General features: G+C 39.1%; 1 protein-coding gene across 9 annotated transcripts in view; it reads left to right on the forward strand.

Moving 5' to 3' along the window:
• TANC2 (tetratricopeptide repeat, ankyrin repeat and coiled-coil containing 2) overlaps nucleotides 1-23,734 on the forward strand; it is a 519,058-nt gene that overhangs the window by 445,440 nt on the left and 49,884 nt on the right. For all 9 annotated transcript variants that reach the window (XM_027872925.1, XM_027872927.1, XM_027872928.1 and 6 more), the window contains 2 exons: nucleotides 1,382-1,989; nucleotides 19,226-19,334. In XM_027872925.1, coding sequence (XP_027728726.1) covers nucleotides 1,382-1,989; nucleotides 19,226-19,334 — 717 coding nt within the window. The remainder of the gene's footprint in view (nucleotides 1-1,381; nucleotides 1,990-19,225; nucleotides 19,335-23,734) is intronic.

A 23,734-nucleotide genomic window follows, 5' to 3' on the forward strand; every position in this document is an offset into this window, starting at 1 on the left:
GAACTAGACTAGAGAATGGGATTGGATCGATATCAAACCAATACCACAACTGAAAAATGCAACATAAACTGCATGTTCTACTGAATGTGAACTGTCAGTAGTATTTTGTTCATATATGAAGAGCAACTGGAGCACCGACTATGATTGGTTTGGGTTTCAGATGGAACTTAGGAAAGCATGTGCTAGTATATATGTGCACATTTTTACATACAATCTCAAAGAACAGAAATTACTGGGGAAATATTCATGTATGTTTTTTTTTTAGTAACAACCAAACAGGAAGAGTAGTGGGTCTAACTGCATGTAATCCTTTTATCATAGCCCTAAGCAAAACTCCCTAACTTCTTAAATCAGGACCTGCAGTAATAAACTCATCAGACATTTTATTCACTTCAGCTGAATATTAAATAATTAATAATAAATAATTCAATTTGTTTTGAATCAACAAAGAGGTTTGCAGCTTCCCTAAGTTGGACCCCTGTATTTATTCAAAGCCAAAGAACACCACGAGGCCCTGCTGACCCCCAAAATATCTTCTCAGCAAGTTGCTAAAGTACGTAGACTTCCTATCACTAGAGCCAGTCACTTGAATTCATAGTCTGATGGGAAGTACACTGGTTGAGGATTGTGAGCTACGGTTGTAGAAATGGGTACCTGCAGGATAACTCTAGAATTTCAAGGGAACAGCCACTTCTGGGCACCCAACCTGTGAGTGTATCTATTGACTTAGATTCCACATGCTATTGCTATTTTGATGACTTGACAATCTCCCTCAGTGTTTTACTGAAATGAGAAAAAAGAGAATTGAGACTGTGAATTGGCTCCAGAAGGCATATTGAAATAGAGAGTAGTAGCACGTAAACACACAGTTTGTTAGATAAAATAGCTATCACTAGTAGGGAACAAGATCTTAAAAGATGGAGCACAGGAGAGCTAAGATCTCTTTCAGAAAGAGTTCATGGAGGCAGGTAGGTGGCACAGTGGATAGAGCATTGGCCCAGGAGTCAGGAGGACCTGAGTTCAAATCCGGCCTCAGACACATAACACTCACTAGCTGTGTGACTCTGGGCAAATCACTTAACTCCAATTGCCTCATTTAAAAAAAAAATGGACATTTAGAAAGAGTTCAGAGAAATTACAGACTACAATGCACTACCTCAGATGTCAGTGTGGAGGGTCCTGATCAATAACTGGACTATGTGAGGGAACCAAATATTTGAAATAAAGGGACTTTGAAAGCAGCCCATCAATTTTGCTTCCTTGGGTTTACCTTATGCATCTTCATTCTTTGCTCTAGAGTTCCAAAAGACTTAAGCACAAATAAGTGGGGTAGAAAGTATAAAAGTTCTTTCTGCAATAATAATGTCTTTGTCTGTTGTAGGAAATTACCAAGTTACTGCCCTTCCATAGGATCTTCTTGGATCACCTGGAAGAGAATGAAGCCATAGACCAGGACCTCCAAGCATATATCCTGCACAGGATTCACAGCAGCTTAGAGATTCAGAATAACATTTCACTCAATGGCAAAATGGACAACACTACATTTGGAAAACTCAGTTCTCATCTCAAGACCCTCAGCCAAGGGTCATATCTGTACCTAAAACTCACATTTGACCTCATAGAGAAGGGATATCTGGTTTTAAAGAGCTCTAGCTACAAAGTGGTTCCTGTATCTCTCTCTGAGGTTTATCTGCTCCAGTGCAATATGAAGTTCCCAACCCAGTCCTCCTTTGACCGGGTGATGCCTCTTCTGAATGTTGCAGTAGCCTCTCTCCACCCGCTGACAGATGAGCATATCTTCCAGGCAATCAATGCAGGCAGCATCGAGGGTACTTTGGAGTGGGAAGACTTTCAGCAAAGGATGGAGAACCTTTCCATGTTTCTAATTAAGCGCAGAGACATGACCCGCATGTTCGTGCATCCTTCTTTTCGAGAATGGCTCATCTGGAGAGAGGAAGGAGAGAAAACCAAATTTCTCTGTGATCCCAGGTAAGCTTTAAGTCTAACATAAATGATTCTCTTCCTGTTGCTATGCCATCTTAGTAAATGCCTTTACTAAGAGCTAATTAGGGGCAGCTAGATAGTACAGTAGATAGAGTGCTGGGTCTGGAGTCAGGAAGACTTCTCTTCCTGAGTTCAAATCTGGCCTCAGACACTTCTAGCTGTGTGACCCAGGGCACGTCACTTAACCCTGTTTGCCTCAGTTTCCTCATCTGTAAAAGGAGATAGGGAAGGAAATGGTAAATCTTTGCCAAGAAAACCCCAAATGGGGTCATGAAAAATCAGACATGACTGAAAATGACAGAACAAATAACAAAGAGCTGATTGTGTCCGTGGACTGACTGTTAATGGGAATTAAGTAAACTGCACTAAGATCTGGGGATACAAGCAAAAGACAGTCCCCACTCTCAAAGAATTCACAGTCTAATGGGAAGTACACTGGTTGGGAATTGTGAGCCATAGATTTAGAAATGGGTTCCACAGGATACCTCTAAAACTTCAAGGGAGCAGCTACCTTCTGGGGACCCAGCCTGTGAGTGTGTCTATTGACTTAGATTCCATTGAGGATCACATGCTATTGGTGTTTTGATAACTTGACAGTTGCCCTCAGTGTTTTACTAAAATGAAAAAAAAGAGAATTGAGACTGTGAAAAAGCTGTGTATATCTCTTCAGTGGAGTCAGTGCTAGTTCATCGTGATAGCTTTTTAAAGGTCAAACATTACTCATGTAGACTATGAACAGCCATTCCAGTAGGTCAGCAAGGAGCTGAGTACCACATTTGGAACAGAGATTCTTAGGTCTTAGTTCTAAAAGGGATCTTAGGAGATTGTCTGACCCAGCCTTCTGCCTTTAGGGGCAGGTAAGGTATAATTATTCCCAATTTACAGGGGACACATGTGAAGCCTGGAATGGTTAAATGGTTTGGTTCATAGTCACACAACTAGCTAGTGTCAGAGCTGTAATTGCCTTCAGGGCAATTTATTTCTACAATAAATACCAAACTGCTTCTTACAAAAATCTGCCTATTCCCACCCAGAGATATCTGGTGAATATTGGGGTTTTTGTCTTTTTTTTTTTAAGCATTATTTCTAGACACCAAAAACTTGTGCTTCAGAAGGCATCAGGTCATAAATGGTCTGTCAAAGCTCAGGAGAAAAAAATTAGGGCAGGGTTGAATATACCCTATGATCTGTCTCCTCAGACTGATTAAACCTCCCATTTTCCTCATCTGTAAAATGAGGGGATTAGACTAAATGACCTTTCAGCTCTAGATGTCTCATCTCTATAATGTCTGACCAGGCTATGATTTTGACACCTTTGTGGGCACAGTCATTATTAGCTCTTTATAGAGGCAGCTGTGTTTTTGAGCTTTCTGGTGATCTTCCCATCAATTTTTATACTTAGTTAAATACTAATCCATGACCAATTTGGCACTACACTCATGCCAGACTATAAAGCCCAAGCAGTGAAATATGCCGTGTCCTCCAAAAGAATGTGCATGGGAAGGGTAAATTTTTCCAGAAAGGCTATTATTTGCTTCCAATAAGAGTTTCTTCCTCTATAGCTAAGCTGGATCCCATGGGTTTTTTTGGTCTGTTTATTTGTTTTGTTTGCTTTTGTTTTTGTTTTTCTGACAAAACAGAAAGTTGTCCACAGTATGAAAAAGAAAAATCTTAGTTCCCTCCCAGAAACTGTTTGAGTCTATCCAAAAATTATTTTTAAGTCTCTCTGGTACTCTTGAGTATCTAAAGTACGGATAGAGAGCAAGGAAACAAAATCCTGTCTCACTCATGTCACCTAATAATACATTGAGAATTATTCCCAGAAAGACTTTACTAGTTTTATCAAGTGGTTCACCATCCTATTTTGAGTAATCCACAAATTCAAAAGCATAGCTTCTATTCAAGAGGCTCAAGTGAATTGGTTGTAATCTGCAAATGAAAAACACAGTGAATTACCCAACAATACAGTATGTGTACAAGTATCTCAGAGCTTTCCATCTGTGAGTTACCATTTACAAGCCTGCAGAATGAGGCTGACACATTGGGACATTGTGACAGCAGCCATTCTGATCAAATATATGCTAATGAGAGATCACTAGATTACAGTTATCACTTCCACCTCACGGGGAATAGGAGCACAGCACCCCTGAGATCTGGAAAATCCAAGAAAAATTTTTTGACCCTCCCTTCATACCAGAAAAGATGTCTGAATTATCATGGTATTAAAAGATAAAATGTGTTGATATTATATAATACTATACATATATTTATGCCTTTCTGAGTTTCTAAACTTTTTCTGTGTCATCTGGTAGTCTTCACATATCATGTACAGCTTCTACGAAACTCCAAAAAAATTCCCATTTAATTACTCATGGCAATCCATAATATATCATATATTGAAACTGTGATGGGGAAAGTGGAGATGTGGAAAGGATAACTGTATACTTAATGACAAAGAGCAGAACTAGAAAAGTGGCCATGAGTTTTAGACTTAGCTACAGTTGAAATTCAGCCTCCTATGAAGCAATGTCTGGCATCAACCTTGTTTCTAAAGTTTTGGTCTTAAAGGTTTATGTACCAATGTGTCGATAAGAAGGAAATTTCCTGAGAATTGAATGACTTGAAAAATCTGACTTTTCAAAGAATTCAGTTGCTCTGTCCTCAGTGTTGCAGATTATGCCAGTTAGGACTGGTCCTGAGAAAAATTTTGAAATGGGAAAATTTTGTTTTCTGTGGTTCCTAATCTCTTTCTCTATCCTTTGTGCCCTTTAGTGACTCCACCCCTCATTTCAAGTACCTCCATCCAGATTATTAATTTCTTTGAGGGGGAGCCCAGGAATTAGAGTTCTTCATTGTCTCTCTGGTCAAACATACTCTCCTCATCTGCCTATCCTTAAGGAAGACCCAGGCTGTTACCAATCCTCATGCAATACACAAAGGGGGAATTATTAAGGCAATTAAAACCCTCAGAACCAATATCATTCTATCCCAGACCCATTTGCTAGAATTTCAGTATTTGGCTGTTTACTCCAGACTTGATTTTTTTTAATGGATATAAATTTAGAAGGGAATGCTCCAAAAGGGTCAGTTTATCCTTCTCAGCGATGGGCCATCCAAGGACATAACTTCTGGTTTAGCTGGAGAGTCAGCTGTTTAAGGAGAGTATCAGAGAGAAAATATCATGACTGGAGTTCAACGTTACAGCTTGAGTATGACTTTTTGTATTAATAAAATCAAACTATATATTGTCCTAAACCTCCATTTGGTCAAGAGAATAGATAGCTAAGATTTTATGATGTTCAGTAGACATGGAACTATCGCAAAAAGAAATGAAAGTCATGTAGCACCCCTTCTGGACTGTGTCTCCAACTTGTACTCATTCACAGCTTGGGTACTCAGAGGGTGACTGTTCCCTCAAAGTTTTAGAGGTACTCTGTGGGTTATTGTTGTTCAGTCATGTTGGACTCTCCATGACCCCATTTTGGGGTTTTCTTGGCAAAGATAGTAGAGTGGTTTGCCATTTCCTTCTCCAGTTCATTTTACAGATGAAGGACTGAGGCAAACAGGGTTAAGTGACTTGTCCAGGGTCCCACAGCTAGTTAGTGCCAGAGGCTGGATTGGAACTCATGAAGAGGAGTCTTCCTGATTCCAAGCCCAGTACTTTATCCACTGTACCACCTAGCTGCCCCAGCCCTGTGGGCATCCATTTCTAAAACTATAGTTCACAATCTTCAACCAGTGTGCTTCCCATTAGACTGTAAATTCCTTGAGAGCAGGGACTGTGTTTTGCCATTCTGTGTATCCCCGGAACTTAGGGTAGTCCCTGGCACAGAAGAGGCTCTTTAATACTTGTTGACTGAATTCCCATTAACAGTCAGCCCATGGACACATTAGCTCTTAGCAAAGGCATGTACTAAGATGGCATAGGAAGAACAGTAAGTACTAAACATTCTCTCCCATACACCTGAGGCACACTCTCCATGGAAAGAAGGGTGGGAGTGTGTTTTAAGAGCATAGGTGGTGATGAGACACACATGGGAAAACATATGTCAATAATAAACATTTATTAAGGGACACAAATAAAAAAGGACAGACAGTCTCTGCCCTTAAGGAGCTTATGATCTAACTGGGGAAGACGTCACACAAAAGGTCACTGGGAAGGGATGGGAGGGTAGGTGCCCAGCAGGAAGCACGATGGAGAAGTCCTTTGCAGCTGTGGCAAATGAAGAGATGGCTGGTCAGGGTATCCTCCTTAAATGGAGTTTGGGGAGGAGCTTTTCATCCTGCCCTCCAGTGAAAAGGGTCCCAGGGGCAGAGGGTACTGATGAGCTGTAAATACCAAGGCTATTGTGAGCCAAGACTTCTCACTACTTTAGTACTGCGTTGTCTAAAAGTCTTTTTTTCTGCTGCAGAAACCTTGCAAAACTTCCCCTTGGAGCTACCTCCACATCTCTCTTATACCATACCTTTCTTTTTGACCCACGCAACTGCCACCTTAGTTCAGTCCCTCATCACCTCTGCCATGGACTACTTCAGTAGTCTCTTAATTGGTCTACCTGCTGTGAGCCTCTTTTCTACCCAAATACTTGTCTTCCATCCTTCACATAGCTGCCATGGTGATTGTCCTTACATAGATCTAAGCATGTCACTTTCCTACTCAGTAAGTTCCAATGACTCCCCATTGCCTCTAGGATCAAATACAAACCCCGCTATTTGGTTTTTAAGGTCCTTCACAACCTACCTCAACTTATCTTTCCAGCCTCATTATACATTGTTCCCTTTCCTGTACTCTACAGTCTAGACAAATTGACTTTCTCTTAGTTCAGGGGCAGGGAACCTTTGGCCTCAAGGCCACGTGGTCCTCTAGGTCCTCAAGTGGGGCCCTTTGACTGAATCCAAACTTCACAGAACAAATCCCCTCAATAAAAGGATTTGTTCTGTAAAACTTGGACTCCGTCACCCACATGTGGCTCAAGGCTGCAGGTTCCCCACCCCTGTCTTAGTTCCTTGCACATGGCACTCATTTCTCCTGTCCTAGGCTTTTGCATTAGCTGTTCCCCATGCCTAAAGGGTGCTCCCTCCTCACCTCTGCCTCATGGAGTCCCTCATTTTATTCAAGGTACAGTTCAAGCACTTCCTTATTTGCACAAAGCCTTTTGATTGCTTCATCTGCTAGATCTCTACCTCATTAACTACCTTATATTAACTATTCTTCGTTTCTTTTGTTTTCTGTATATATTTATATATGTAAAGGTGGTCTCTCATGATAGAATATAAGCTCACACAAACCAAATTTTGGGGCCACAGTTGGTGAGAGCAATTATAGACTTTTTGAAGAAGTTCTTGTTTAGGAGATAGTTCTATCGTGGGGCAGGCTAAAAGATGGCTAAAGAAGTAGTAGAGGAGGATGTATAAAAATGAGGACCACTTGAAACTAGAGCTGTTTCTTACAGGCTGGGAAGTCAGGGCACTCCTAGCCTCTCATTTACCAAGTGTTCTCATGGAAAGTGGTGTTATCTTACTGATCTCTTGATCAGGAGCCATATCTTCATCATTACTTTTAGGTCCTCCCATTTGTCAGTGGGGAGTTGTTGTTTTGAAGTCATGGTTTTATGTCCTGACTGCCAGTGTAAGATTACACTAATTTGAGTCTATTAGAATTGACCTTTTGCCCTCAGCGTAAACTGTTAGACCCACATATGGAGTTTTCCCCCAGAAGCCTGAGGTCATACTTTTGTCGGGTGAAAATTAGGGTGGAAGTGTACTTACCTGTGTTTCTTGTCCAATTTGCCAGTGCATGGATTTCATCCTATTTTCTAATTCCCTTTGACCTCAACAGAAGCCATGAGACCCAAATCTGTAAAGTTTTTCCAAACTGGCAACCTGTCTTCATCTTTTAAGTTGGCATTCTGGGTAAAAAAAAAAAAAAAAAGTAGGTTGTACTAGTAGATCTCATATCCTTTTTTTAGACATTGCAAACCAGCATTGGTCCCCAAAGCCAGACTAAATAGATGAAGGTCACCTTACTCTCATATTCCTAAAAACTTAAAAAGAAAATGAAATTTTAGTATATGTGTTTATATATGTGTGTATATTTATATATGTATATGTATAGTATACATATGTACAATTATATATGTGTATAGATACATATATATATATATCTTTGCATATATAACTAATGTAAAATATAATGTAAAAAATAACTAATGTAAACATTTTAAAATAGAGTGTTCAAAGAAAGCCACTAGTTTTACTTCTAGTTCTAAGATGGATAATAATTGAAATATGTGACTAAATGATCAGTTGCTCATCAGAGACTTAAACAGCAGAATTGCATTTTCCTATGAAACAAATTGGATCAGATAACAGCCTGAGCATTAAGCTGAATCAAAAAATGGGAAATGCCAGAGCTTCACCTTAGCAGTGGCTGTCAAATAATAATAAATGGCATAGTAATCAGTAGCAGTTATTGCCAATTCAGCACAAGATGACAGCATACTCTTCTGTCTGCAAATAGACAGCTAAATGCTACAGTAGATAGAGAGCTGGACCTAGAGTCAGAAGGACCTGAGTTCAAAGCCAGCCTCAGACATTTATTAGCTGGGTGATCCTGGACAAATCATTTAACCTCCCTCCACCTCAGTTTCCTCATCTACAAAATGGACATAATAACAGCACCTATCTCTGAGAGTTGTTGTGAGGGTAAAGTGAGTTCATATTTGTAAAGCACTTTGTAAAAGTTAAAGCTGTACCTAAATCCTAGCTATTAACATTATTAGAGTAAATCAATTATCCATCTCCAAAGAATAGCTGTTTAGAACCAAGGAGTCTCCAAGTTTTCTAAAATCAATGCTGTTAGCCACAGAGCCATGGAAGACCAACAGTTGTGGAAGATGCATTCATTATAAGAAGTAACTTACAGAAATAGTCTTAAGGATGGAACTGAAAGTATCTGAGATACTTCTATATCACAGATTGAAAGTTCACTGAATATCTTTGTTTTAGGTTAGTCTTTTAAGTCTTAATTGGTTCCAAAAAAATATGCTTAGACATGTAATAAGTGATGAATCTCATGACAGCACAGCATAAAAGACAAACAGTAAACATGAAATTTAACAGCCTGCCACACAAAACCCTGCCAGCTGCCTGAAGTCTCCATTGACAGAATAATCAAAGATGTCTGTTGATCTTCATCTTTCCAAGACCAATGGTGCAGTAATAGACATAGGGTTGGAAGCAGGAAGCTATGAAACAGTGAGGGTGGCAGCACAATCCAGACCAAGCCCTAATTCCACAAATCTGCTCTTTATGGACACTGTGTATGAGGATCAGGACTTTGGTCTTTATATCATTGAAGAACCAGTTCCATGCTCTGCATGTCTGGCCCAGCTCAAATGTTGCTCTTTATTACTTACAATTGCAAGGGGAAAAACATTCAAACCCAGAGAGTCTTGGTGTTATTAAAAAGCTCTTACACCTGGCTGAGCAAGGCTGATTATTTTTATCATCTTGGGAAAACAAAATCAGATTAGGACAGTTCAGAATTAACTAGGGGAGGAAAGAAGGTACAAATGGAAGAGACTGGTAAGGATATATAAGGAGTGAGGCTTTGTAAGCCAGGAGCATTTAGGGAATATTCTGAGAAAGTTAAAATATTAATGGATATTTATTACAAGTAGATCAGGTGCTTTTCCATTTTTCTATTCAAACATGTAGCAAGGTTTCCCATGGGAAAGAGATTTCTCATATGCAAGGTTTCTCATGGGAAAGAAATTTCTCCTACCCATAGTTTCTTCAGGCTAGCAATACCTAGTTGACCCATAGGCTTTTTTTAATGGTGCTAATTATAAATAGATTTTTTTTATCCTCCAGAATAAGAATTGAATGTCCACTTATTCACAGTACAGATAAAGTGAAAGGTTGTTCACTTCTCTCCCTCTGCACACATTCAGGTATTTAGAATGCCCAGATTTACATAGAAGCTTAATTATTATTTTTTAGCTGCTGCTTCCTTGGCTACAAATTTGAGTTCTTCAGTTTTTGTAAAGCTGTATGGTAAGCTCTTTCTTCTGGTGTATTTGGTTAACTTCTTCAGTATTGGTTTCATAAGTAGCACTTCGGAATGGGGCTGCTCAGCCACCTGGGAATTCACCCGGCATGCCTCCTGGCAATGCCTGGGCACTCTAATATAGCTTAATAATAATTGAGTTGCAAACCATCTCCAATTATTTCTGCTGCTCCTCAGATTCTTCCTTCTCAGCAGTCTGATTCTTATCCAGCCAGTTGGTTATTTCATATTTCTCAAGGATCTTCCTTGGTTTGTCCTCACCAATTTTGCCGTGGAGTTTGTCATCCTCCACTGTAGCCTTCATGTTTTAAAAAAAAAATGTGTAAGACTGGAATGAATTCTTGAAAGACACTTCATCTTTCTGGTTCTCATCTTCAGCCTTGTATTTCTCAGCTTTCATTTCTCTATGTCTTCTTTGCTCAAGTGACCTTTGGCATTGGCAGTGATCTTATTTTCCTTGCCTATGATCTGATCTACAGAATATACATTAAGGATGCCATTTGCATCAGTGTCAAAGATTACTTCAATCTAAGGAACACCTCTGGAAGCAGGGGCAATTCCAGTGAGCTCAAATTTACCAAGTAAATTGTTATTCTTTGTTGTTGTCCTCTCGCCTTCATAAACTTAAATAAGTCTACTGCTTTTTGTCTAAGTAAATGAAAAGGGTCTGTGTCTACTTAGAAGGGATGGTGATGGGGCATTTGATCAGAACTGTTAGCAAGTTTCAGTAACAAGGGAAAGAGAAGTGACAACCAGCAGTTGCAAGTAAAAAGATTTATCCCCAAATAAGATGGCAGCCTGGACAGCTGCACCATAAGTAATAGCTTCATCAGCATTAATACCCTTGTCTAGCTTCTTGCCATTGAAGAAATCCTGCAGAAGGGTTCTGCATCTTGGGAGTATGAGTAGAACCACACACCAAAACAGTGTAATGCATTTGTGACTTAATCTAGTTTAGCGTCCCTTTGGGCCTTTTTCACAGGTTCCAGTATGCCATGGAAGAGGTCAGCATTTGACTCTTCAAAATGGGCATGGGTGATAGAAATATAGAAGTCATTACCTTCATAGAGGGAGTCAATCACAATAGTAGATACTTACCATGTTCACAAGCGGTGCATAGTCAGTGGACATCCCTCTTGTTCTCACTGATGTTTTTCTTGTGCTTTCACTTGAACTAAGCAATGAGATGATTGGCCTTATGGTTGTCAAAGTCTTCTTCACCCAAGTGGGTCCCCAACTGTAGATACCATCTTCAGTGGCAAGAATGGAAACATCAAAAATGCCACAAGGTCAAAGACCAACACATTCTTTTCAGCACCAACTTTTTTGTCCAAACCATAGGCAGTTGTAGGAGTTGGCTCATTAATGATTCAGGGCACATTGGGACCAACTATGGTTCTAGTGTCTTTGGTGGCGTGACATAGGGAAACATTTCCAATAGTTGTTACTGTGACCACAGCATTTGTACCAGTCTTCCCAAGGTAAGTTTCAGCAATTTCTTTCATCTTGATCAAGGAGGTTTCTTCTAGATAGAAGCTTTTGGTCTACCCTTTGTAGTCTCCTTAGACTTAGGCCTGCCTGCATCATTCACCACCATTGAGTGTTGAATTTGAGTGAAAGGCCAATGCTTCATGTCTGATTGAGCAACTGTGTCATCCTATCTGTGACCCATCAGATTCTTGGTATCAAAGACTGTGTTGATGAGGTTTGTTGCAGCTTGATTCTTTGCAGCCTCCCCGATTAAATGTTCCACGTCAGTGAAGGTGACCTAAGTTGGGTTTGTTCTGTTTTCTTGGTCATTAGCAATGATCTTCACTTTCCTGTGTTGGAAGACTCCCACATAGGAATAAGTAGTGCCAAGATCAATGTTAGCAGCAGGTCTTTTTGACAGCGTTGCTGGGGCATCAAGGTTGTTGCTGCCCAATGACGAGTAGCAAGGGCTGTTGCTGTGATAAGTAGGATTCTACTCACAGCCTTTTGCAATAATGTAAATGTCTCCACAAGCACAACATACTGGGCTATGCTTCTGAATCTGTAATACCTTGAGCAGCACAAGATGTGGAGGAGCTTTGAACGATGTGCAGAGTGGTGTCTTAGGAAGACTAATTTTAAGTTTGCCTGTCTGTAAAATAATTTTTTTAAGTTAAAAGCATGTAAGTCAGTGTTAGGGGAGGACTACAGGAGACATGCAAATTCAGGCCCTTATTGCCATCTGCCTATGATACAGTAGCCTTCTTAGAAGTCTTCCCGCTCTAATGCATTCTTCATATTCTACCAGAAAAATCTTCCTTCTTCATAGTTCTTTGCATTTCCATCTATAAATTAAGAAAGTTGGACTAGATGATTTCTCAAATACCTGATAATTCTCAGTCCTATGATGCAGTCGTGTAACCCCTTTGCTCAAAATCTTTAATGTCTCTCTGTTTACTATTGAGTAAAGTTTAAGCTCCTTTGTCTGGTCCTTTAAGGTTGTGACCTTCTAACACCATACTACCTTTCTAGCCTTCTTTCCTGTTGTTCCTCTTCATACATGCAAGGCCATAACAAAACTGGCTATTCTCTTTTTCCAAAATGTATGATATAGTTTTACTGTACCTAGAATGTCATTTTCCTCACCTACCACCCCCAACTTCCACCTGTCGGAATTCTACCCATATTTTAGGATCCACCAAAATGTTACCTTCTTTAGGAAACCTTCCCCGGTACTCCCTGTGATTAATAACTTTCCCTCTTTGATCTTGTATAGATAGCACTTTATTTTGTAACTCTCCAATGTGTTTTACTATGTAATATAGTATATTATAGTTCTGTGTCTTATCTACTACTAGACTGTAAGCTTCACTCAGGCAGGAATATGTCTTATCTAAGCTCTTTATCTTCCCCCAGCACCTAGCACAGTGCTTTGTACATAGTACTAAAGATCCCTAAAAACTCAAAGCAAATTGCCTCACCTTCCTTACATCTTGCTTACTCATGCAGAGTACCATTGAGATTGCTCTTAGCTCCTGGCAAGCTCCTGAGAAATTCCGTGAGTCATTCCATAACATAGATCATTTCATTTGGCACTCCTATAATCAAAAGTGTACATAGAACTCTCTTTCAGGCATGGGAACAAATCGTGCTTGTTGGGAATAGAGGGCCAATTGTCCTGAACAGTCAATGGGGGCATAGATATGGCTTATAACTAATGTGAAACATAGGGATGACGTATATGTTATCCAGGAGGCTACTATACCAATCCTCTGGTAAGGTGTTCTTCTTTACAAATAGTTAATGCGGAGGAAGGATACTTTTTTTATTTTGTTTCCATTCATTGGCATTGAGAGAAATGCAGCCCCATTCCTACCCTCAGTTCCTCCCTCTGCCTTTCAGCCTCTGGCATCTCAAGCAATAGGAGTCTTCCTCTAATTAGATTCAAATGTGTTGTCTGCAGAATCTAAAGCAAAATGTATGACCATAACAAAGGAAATATTGGAGAAAACATTTACTGCATATATTTAAGACCACTTGTTAAAATGTACTCATAGCTTCATCAATCAAAATTCTAAAACTAGCGTGAACAAGAATCTCTTTGTAGAAAAAACTGTTTCATTGTGTATAATCATATAAAGACCAGCTTAGCACAGTGAGATATAATGAAAATAATACTGGACTTGAATTTAAGACCTTGTTTAATACCTTTAAGACTTTGGTTCTAGGTCTGGCTCTGCCAGTTTATTTGCTTTTCATCCTTGGGAACATAACTTAGTATCTCTGAATCTGTTTCCTTATCCATAAAGTTGAGGGATAAGTGGAAGTAGATAATAAATATTTCTACTACCTACCTCATAGGATAGATATAAGGAAGACATGTTGTACTATACAGGATGTCCCAAAAGTCAGCATAGTTTTAAGCTTCAATACAGAGGTACCTCAGAGATTGTGGGATTGTTCCAGACCACTACAATAAAGTGAATACCACCAAAAAGTAAGTCACAAGAATTTTTTGGTTTCTGAGTGCATATAAAAATTATGTTTACACTATACTGTAATCTATTAAGTGAGCAATAGTATTACATCTTTTTTTAATGTACATACTTTAATTTTTTTTAAATATTCTATTTCTTAAACATGCTAATCATCATTGAAGTCTTCAATGAGTCATAATCTTCCTGGTGGAGGGTCTTGCCTTGATATTAGTGGCTGCTAACTGATCAGGGTGGTGGTGGCTGATGGTTGGGGTGGCTGTGGCAATTTCTTAAATAAGACAACAGTGAAGTTTGCCACATTGATTGTCCTTTCACTCAAACACGTAGAGGCCATGGTAGGGTTATTAATTGGCCTAATTTCAATATTGTTGTGTCTTAGTGAATAGGGAGGCCCAAGGAGAGGAAGAAAAACAGAAAATGAAAAGATTTGAAATATTTTGAGAATTACCAAAATATAACACAGAGGCATGATGTGAACACATGCTATTGGAAAAATGGAGCCAGTAGACTTGCTTGACACAAGGTTGCCACAAACCTTCAGTTTGTAAAAAACGTAGTATCTGTGAAGTGCAATAGAATGAGGTATATCTGTAGATTAAATTAGGAGTTTAATTAAATTTAGCAATCATAGCCATTGTTCTTCTTCAGATTTAGTAGCTTAAAACTATACTGACTTTTGGGATGTCTAGTTATAAATGTGAGTTATTATAGAGGTGGGGGGAGGGTCAGAGAATTGGTTACTGGTAAGCTCTCCAACTTGCAAAACAGATAATTTGGGGGTAGCTATTTGTATGAGAAAAGTTTTCCTTAGTTTTTAAAAGCCTGTTTAGTGCATTTCATTGTTTACTTATTAGAGGTATTGAGGTCTGGGAAAGGGGGAAGGGTGGAGAAACTTAAAGCTAAAGTGGTAAGGGCCATTGCAAGTTGAAGGTAAAGGGGGGAAAGTCAGTATAAGTCATCTTTGAATTAATAATATGGGGAACTAATATTCAACTTATAAAAATTTGATTTAGGGTAGGTAGGTGGCACAGTAGATAGAGCACCAGCCCTGGAGTCAGGGAGACCTGAGTTCAAATCTGGCCTTAGACACACAACACTCACCACTCTGGGCAAGTCATTTAACCCCAATTGCCTCACCCCAAAAAAAAAATTTCTTTTGATTTACATAATTTTTAGAAATATGTCTAAGTGGCTTCAGATTCCTCTTCTGATATATTCTTTCTTAGAGCAGAAAGGTGGTTTAGTGAGAAGTGTCACATCTGGTTTCAAATTCTGTTGCCTCAAGTCTCAGCTTCCTATTACCTCTGAGACACTGAACAAGTCCCTTAACTTCTCTGGGCCTCAGATCCCTCATCTGTAAAATTAGGGGATTGGAGTATATGATTTCTGAGTTCCCTTCAAATCCTAAATCTCTTACCTTATGATATTTATATGTAAAACTATATTTAGCTAAAAAGAAAGAAAAAGACAGATAAGAATAAAGCAGCAATTTAGCAATCTTAGTCATTGTTCTTGGCTATTCCTTTATGATTTTCATACTTTCAGCAAGTATTTATTGAATTCATCCTTTGTGCATTCCATGGTATTATGTTCCACTATACTATACATTCCACTATACTATGGCCTTCGTACAGAGGAATCTTAGGCATAATCGTGTTCTTATTTAATTTATTCTAGTTGGGTAGACAAGACACAGAGACAAGAAATGTTGAAATAATGATACAAAAGAATATACTGGTAGGGGTCCAAATAATTGATCCATATAGGTGTTGTTGGTGATTAATAGAGAGAAAAATCATTGTGAATTGGAAGATTAAGAAAGGCTTTGTGGAGAAGGATGAGCTGGACCTTAAATGATGAGTAAGATTTGGATAAGCAAAGGGGAGAAGCATGAGTTAAAGCATGGAGGTGGGAATATGAATAATATCCCAGTGCATTTGGGAAGACCAGTCAGGCTAGAGCAGAGGATTCATTTTGAGAAGTAGTGGGAGAAAATGTTGGAAAAAGTAGTTTGTGGTCAGATTATGAAAGACTTTGAATGCCAGGTGAAAGACGTTTTTACTTGATCAACACGGAAGCATTAAAGGTTTTTGAGCCAGTGATTTTTTTTTTTTTATTTAATGAAAGGTTTTAGAAAGATAAGTCTAGCATCAGTATTCTGGATGGATCAAAAGGATGAAAGACTAGACGCATGGAGAACAGTAAAGAGACTGTTGTAATAATTCTAAGTGGAGTTCATGAGGGACTACTCTGGAGCCAGCTGGGGAGAGTGGTGGCATGAATATAAACGGGGAAGAATAGATGGAGTGCAAAGATAGAAAGGGCTCAAAGATGACTAATTTATGAGGTGGAAATACCCCACAAAGAAATCCAAGAGTTTACTACCCTAGCATTTTTACAAAAGTTATATGAAAAGGTAGTATTCAATAATGTCGTTTTAGCTAACTATGAAGTATAGTAATTTTTATCAGATAATTAGGGAAGAGAAATACTCTATACTCATTCTCAAGTCTTGCTTTAAGCATAAGCAATAATTCATGTTAGGCTCAACCCCCGCTTCTCTGTGCTGACCAGGAATTGTTCTATAACCCATCCAGGATCCTTCCTAATTTCTTATTCCTAGACTTTATTACATCCCATTCATTTGCATCATGAATAGTCATTTGTTATCAATAATAATTCAGCCTGTTGAAGTTGCATAGCAAAGGTATTTCCAAATGTCAATAAATTTATGGCACCCAACTTCAGTTCTGTCTTATTTAAAGAAAAAAGTCTCGTTTGCAGTATTACTTTGTAAGAATCACTGTGCTTTCTCAAATCTTCCCTGCCTTTTAGGAATGTATATATTTAATAATAATTTCTCTGAATATCAGTTTATAAACTACTTGTCCTATTTCATATTCCAGTGACCTGTGGAATGCACAGATGTTGACATATTATCTAGATTAACACTTAATCCTCCATTCACACCTGTTATTGCTTTTCTCCATTCTCAGTACATACCCCACATATTTAGCAATTAGTATTGGATTTATATCAGTATGCATTCACAACCATATAGGATTCATAGTGACCAATTCATTATCCTTTTCACACCATTTACTATGATCACTGTTACGTGCCTACCATAACTTTTACTGACCTATAACCTGCCCATAATAGCATAGAAGATAAATATTTTAATATAGAAAATGCACATTGGCCAAAAAGTGAAATTTTTTGCCATAGCCAGTCCTAAAATCTAAGGAAACCAATAATGAAACTCCTTGAGTAACTACCTCCTTTTGCCCCAAACTGCACTTTCCCACATTTTATTCTAGATGAGGGAAGAAGGCTATTCCATTGCAACCCAGAAATAGTTCTGTTCTCAGCAACTGCTAGATGGTGGCAGAGGCGAATTTGACCCAAAGCTAAAAGTGGGTTGCAAGTGCGTTAAGGAAAATAGGCATTGCAAAGCAGAGGATGATCCTTATTTGTGTGAAGAGTGTAAAGAGCTTTAAAACCCAACACTGGTCTTTATAGCCATGCATACATCCATACATTAGGAGTAATAATCACATTCAAATATAAAGCAAAACATAAATGTTAATCTCCAATCTCCTCCATCTGCTAGTTCCCTTCCAGGATGCCTTCAAACAAGTTCAAGCCTTAAAGTCCTTACCAGACCCTACACTCTCTCCCCTTTAAGTTATTGTTCTGTATCTCTTACCACTTTCACAGCCAAACTCCTAGAAAAGCTGTCTATAACTGTTGCCTCTATTTCTACTATTCTTGCTCACTTCTCAATCCTTTGCATTCTGACTTCCAACCTAGTCACTCAACTGAACCACACTTTCCAATAATATATAAGGAGTTGGTCTAGATGGTTTCGAAGGTCCTTTCCTTCTGTAGATATATGAACCTGTGAACATAAGATCCTTTGATCCCTTAAATTGCCAAATCTAATGGCCATTTCTTAGTTCTCTCTTTACTTTTCTACAATGATTGATATTGTTGACAACCTTCTCCTTCTGAGTACCCTTGTTTCTCTAGGTTTTTATGGTACTGTACTTTGGGTTTTCTTCCCACCCAACTACTCTTTCATAATATCTTTTGCTGAATCGTCATGCATTTTATACACCCTAAACTGTGGGTGTATCTCATAAGCTCCTGTTTGAATTACCTTTATTCAGATGACTCACAGATATGAGTATCTAGTCCCAGCCTCTATTTTTATGTTCTTTCCATATAGAAATATTCGTTTTTGTGCATGTTTGTCAAGTTCAGAATACTAAAGGTAATTTAATTAAGTAATTTTTAAGAAACCAAAGAATGGTTAAATTTCCTCTTGACAGTTTTCCTATGATACCTGCTTAATAATATGTGGCTTTTGCCCTTCCTGGCATATCAAAAGGAACCTAAGAGAAGGCATTCTGTTTCTCAGGGTTTTTCACAAAGACATTTAAAAAGTCATATAAATAAAAGGTTGTGTTTGTGAAAATATCCACTTGCCTGACCCGAGAGTGTCCTCACCTGGCACTACTTAGTACAATTTCCATTTGTTTGGTGAATTCATTGCAATTTCAGACAAGATCTTTCTTATATGTGAGTCCAGGGATAGCAACAGAGGAACTGTGTCACCTGGGAGCACAAAATGCTTTGACTGCCACTGTCCTAATGGAGAGAGTATTGAGTTAGTGCTAAGGCCTCCACAAGGCTACATGCAGTACAAGAGAAGGAAGCCTTAAATGATCAGGTTTTTTGGTAACTTCTAAAGTTCCTTGGCCTCTGTTTTATGGTTTGGAATTTGTAAATTTGGAGAGGAAGAGAAAAGACTATTGCTACCATCTGTGTGTGGGCTATATGTGAGCTACTAGATGTGACACTTTATAATTATGATTGGGTACAAGGATGTGAGTTAGTCACGCACTGTGGTTCAGCATATCGGTGGTTCCTGACTCCACGTCTGGTGCTCTATCTCCTGTGCCACTTTGCTCCCCAAAAAGAATTTAGAACCATGGGAAAGGCACATTTTCAAGTCTACCTGTCAGATAACAGTTACCATTCCTTGACAGTCAGTGAGGTAGAGCTTTGTCAGAGATAAAGTCATTGCTGAACTCACAAAAAGTGAGAGGTATAGAAACTTTAAAAAAGAATAAAATGAACTTGATATTTATTTCTTCTCTTTTTTCTTTCTTTCCAGGAGTGGTCACACATTACTTGCCTTCTGGTTTTCCCGTCAAGAAGGAAAGCTGAACCGACAGCAGACTATTGAATTGGGACATCACATTCTCAAAGCACACATCTTTAAGGTAGCAAGAAAAATCAAAAGCTTATTGTCTCCATTATCAGAACACCATGGAACACTACATGCATGAAGACACCTGTTGCTTCAATATGATCCTTATTTTCTTAAATTACACTGTTACAAAATATTATCATATCCTTAAGAATCTTAAGAGTACAATCAAAACCTCAGATGTCCAGAATCTTCAAACATCCTTAAGAACTGAAAAAAGCCACCAAAACTTATAAAATTTATTTCTGTAATTATTCATTATTTTGTACTGAAGTTTTTGTAAAATGTATTAAGGCTTCCCTGCCTTATAAAACATATTGGGCATTATAATTTAATTTTGGTGATAGCCCTAAACTATGCTCATGATAGACATCAATTCAAGGTAATAAAGGACTCTCTTTATAATGTATTAAGGTTCCTAGGGCTGTTTGCCCTCCATGACCTCAGACTGTAATATTTTTAAAATTCTAGTTTCTGCTTTTTATAATTTCTCTGCGTCTATTTCTGGTAGCTGCCACCTCTCATTGCTATTCAGGGTGAATATCTGCAGTAGCCCCTCTCCCCCTTCCCTTCTAATTTCCTGTTTCTAATCTGCTGTCAGCATAGACATTAGCAGACTCTCGGGGATAGAAGGGCTACTATATGCTTTAACGCATGGGACTTTGTGATATCTATTTTAGCGTTGGGCTATCTAGGCAATCTGACACCACTATGGAAATCAATGAGAAATTTATCTGTTGCCTTTGAGATAACGACTTTATCTCCCAGAAATCAGAGTTTAGTAGAGCCAAAAGGATACAAAATTATTGAGACAGTATGTTGAATTTTATTCAGCCTTCTTATGTTCATCTCAGACAGTAATCACTTGATTTGTTTGTCTGGATGCATCTGTGCTTTCTCAGGCCCCACCTCCTCCCTTCTAGAAACACAGACTCATTGTTATCAACTGAGAGAGAGAAGGCATAGCAAGCCCCAGACAAGGGGGAATGTGGTAATGAGTGGGAATTCTTACCAGTGTAAGAATACAATAAGGGAACTGTAGGCAACAGAAGGGGAAGCCATCCCCAAGTTAACAGCAAGAAAGACAAGGGCCATAATTTCAGGGGTAGTAAAGAGGATAGAGATGAAGGAAATGTCTACATGATGAAGATAATAACAGTGTTCCTTCCACTGAGCACGAATAAAATGGTTGTACCCCTGTGTGAGCCAGCATAAGAGGCAGGGTTGACACATTCCCTAAAGGAATGAAAGCACACTGAATCAGGGCATAAGGGCTCTGTCACAGCAGTGGCTGGCCAGCCACCAGGGGCATTTCCTTGAGTTCTTCCTTAGTGTTCCTCATCAATGTCAGGGCTACATAAAGTAGTATCACAGCAGGGGCCAATGCTGCAGTCAGTAGACTGGTACATTTAATTCTCAGAAAACTAGTACAATTATACTATGCACAGTGCCATGTACTCAGTAGACCCTTAATAAATTTTCATTGAATTTAATTGAATGCCACAGCAATAGATGTATGACACAGAAGATGGGGATGGGTTTACACATCCTGGTGAACTCCTACACTAGCCACGGCCTTTTCCTTTTCCTTTTCTGTTCTTGTGTGATAATTGTTATAACTCCCTGTAATTTCCTTCCGTAGTATTCAGAGTCCAGGATTTGGACTTTTGTATTTGTATTTTGTTATTGTTCTATCTTGTCTATCCTTGAGTTGTGAGAATGAACAGAAGTTTTTTCAAGTCACAGAAGAAAACAACCTATGATGCAAATTTTCCCCTGGGTTCTGTTAATTCACGTGTGCTTAAGATTTATTAGTCTAAGGCTTTTCCGTGCTGTCGCTATAATGGACAATAGTGAGCTGGGAAATCAGTCTGTGACAGTCAGTCAACTAGTTTTTATTATGTGCCTCCTAGGTTCCAGGAGCTATGCTAGGTATTGAGGATATAAGTACAAAAAGGAAATAGTCCCTGTTCTCAAGGAGCTTATATTCTGATGGGGGAGATACAATACATGTAGAAGAGTGTTGACCAGGGTAGTCAAAGTATGGCCCAGAAACCCCTGGGGACCCTTTAAGAAGGTCCACAAAATTAAAACTATCTTCATAAAACTGCTAAGATGGTGTAATTTCTAATCTGGTAAATCTTGGTAGATATAACTACGTATACACAAGCTCTTTGGAGAGAGAAGGTTCCCAGTTTTTAAGAATATAAAGGGGTCCTGAAATAAAAAAGGTTTGAGAACTGCTGATCTAGGCAATTGTAGGGTTTGGAAGTAGAGCTGTACAGCAGTCAATTGTTGCACCTTTTCCAGTAGCAATGACAATATTGATTTGGTTTTTGTTCCCAGAGTAATATCACAATGTGGAAAGTCGGGGAGAGAATAAAAACAGAGGGACAATACAGTAGTGGAGGCAGGGCAAAAGGCAAGATGTCCATGTTGGGTAGGTCCTGATGTCCTAGCAGTTGGCTAGATGGGATATGTGAAACATGGTCCAGGACCAACTAAGTATGGCAGGTTGAGTGCTTCCTGTTTTTTCACAGCTGAGCTCTTATAGTAGCAGGCATGGGAGTAGAAACAGCATAAACTATGCCTTCTATTGAATCTTCTGTCCTGGTTGTACCTCAGAACAATCTAAAGTGAAGTTATGATAGTTCTTTGTCACCCCACGAACCCATTGTGGAAGCTTGGATCCTTTTCCTTGCCAAGAAGTTCCTCCTTAAGAGACTTGTCTGGGCTCTGCTGCATCTTTTCCTCTTTCAGTCATTTATTGTTCATTTTTGTTCAGTGAAGGCCTTTCTACAAGTTAGGAGTCTGAGTCACCAGATGCTGTAGTTCTTTGCCTTTGTAGGGCTACAGGATGGAGTGAACTCTGGAACTACACTGAGTAGATTGTATTACTGAAAGTAGTACCTGGAATCCTTCAAAAAATATTGGATTTATGAAGTCTTATTTCTCAAACAAACCAGCCTGCTCTTTGGTGATACCTTTGCTTAAGGTTTTGACATGTTTCTTTTCTTTTTTTTTTTTTTGACATATTTCTTTATACGTAAACTAATCTGCCGAATGAGGGACGCTGAAGTGGGTTATTAGCACAAATCAAGTGAGTTTCTATAATAATAATGAGTGGTCAGAAGATGCTGGACTATTAGTGAAAGCCCTACTCACTCTTTTCATTACACCCGTGGCCCCTCTCAGAAACTCAGAGCCTCACACATGTTATTGAGCAGGGGCCATGGTCTCCCCAAGGTTAGGGGTTGGGTAATAGGGCAACTTAGAGGCCATTTCCGTACAGAATACTAAATAGAGGAGGGGAACTTCTTTGTTCAAACTGTATCCTGTGTGTGATATGCCCTTTTCACCCTCTACCTGTTGAATTCCTAGCCATTCTTTAAAATTCTAGCTCTTCCATTTTTGGACTCCACCTCCACAATTGGAAATGACTGTTTTCTGCATGTCTCTGGTTCACTTCTCATACAGGATTTTTTGTTTGTTTTATTTTTTGCCTCCAGTTGTTTGTGTATGTTTTCATATCCTCTCCCTGGTTTAGAATCTCCATTGAGGTTCTGTAGATGTAGCTTAGCTAAGGGCATCTGAGTGGGCACAGTAGATAAAGCACCAGCCCTGGAGTCAGGAAGACCTGAGTTCAAATCCAGTCTCAGACACTTTCTCACTGTGTGAGAAAGTCACTTAACTGGACAAGTCACTTAACTCTGTTTGCCTCAGTTTCCTCATCTGTAAAATTAGCTGGAGCAGGAAATGGTAAAAACGCTCCAGTCTCTTTGCCAGGAAACCCTAAATGGGATTTCAAAGAATCAAACATGACTGAACAACAGCAAATCTTAGCTCATTGTTTTATTGCCCCAGTCCTTAACAAGAGAACCAATATTTTAGTCAGGTTTGAGAGCCAAGTCCCTAGCTTAACAGGCAGAAAAAGAGCTACTGGTTGATGTCACCATAAAAAAGTACGTAGGATAGAGAGGAAGGCAACAGGGTGTAAGTGCTTTGAAACCTCCCTTATATTCCCAAGCCATAGCACAGAGTCTCTAACATGATAGGTACTTAGTAAATCTTTGTTGAACTAAACTGATTCTACTTTAGCCTTTCCCTCCTCCCCACTCCCAAGATTTGCTGCTAGAAAAATAAAACCCATTCTAGTAAGGAATTAGGTGCCATAGACCTGTCCAGTGCTCTTTAAAATAGTTTGGCTTCCCTCATCAGGATGAGAGTATCAGCGGGGGTAGTTGGTGCCAACTTTTCCATTCTTCCTTCAGCAGCCCTTCTATTTCTGCAGCAAGGAGCAGGAGAGAGGACTAATCAAATAGATAAGGAAGTGTTTCTAGAGAAGCTGGCCCTGGCATGACAAGAACATGACCACATTCCCTTTTGAATTTCATTTTATTTTCTTCTGTGCAT

This window comes from Vombatus ursinus, unplaced genomic scaffold, assembly GCF_900497805.2.
Source record: "Vombatus ursinus unplaced genomic scaffold, bare-nosed wombat genome assembly UNPS02014801.1, whole genome shotgun sequence".
Classification (NCBI taxonomy): domain Eukaryota; kingdom Metazoa; phylum Chordata; class Mammalia; order Diprotodontia; family Vombatidae; genus Vombatus; species Vombatus ursinus.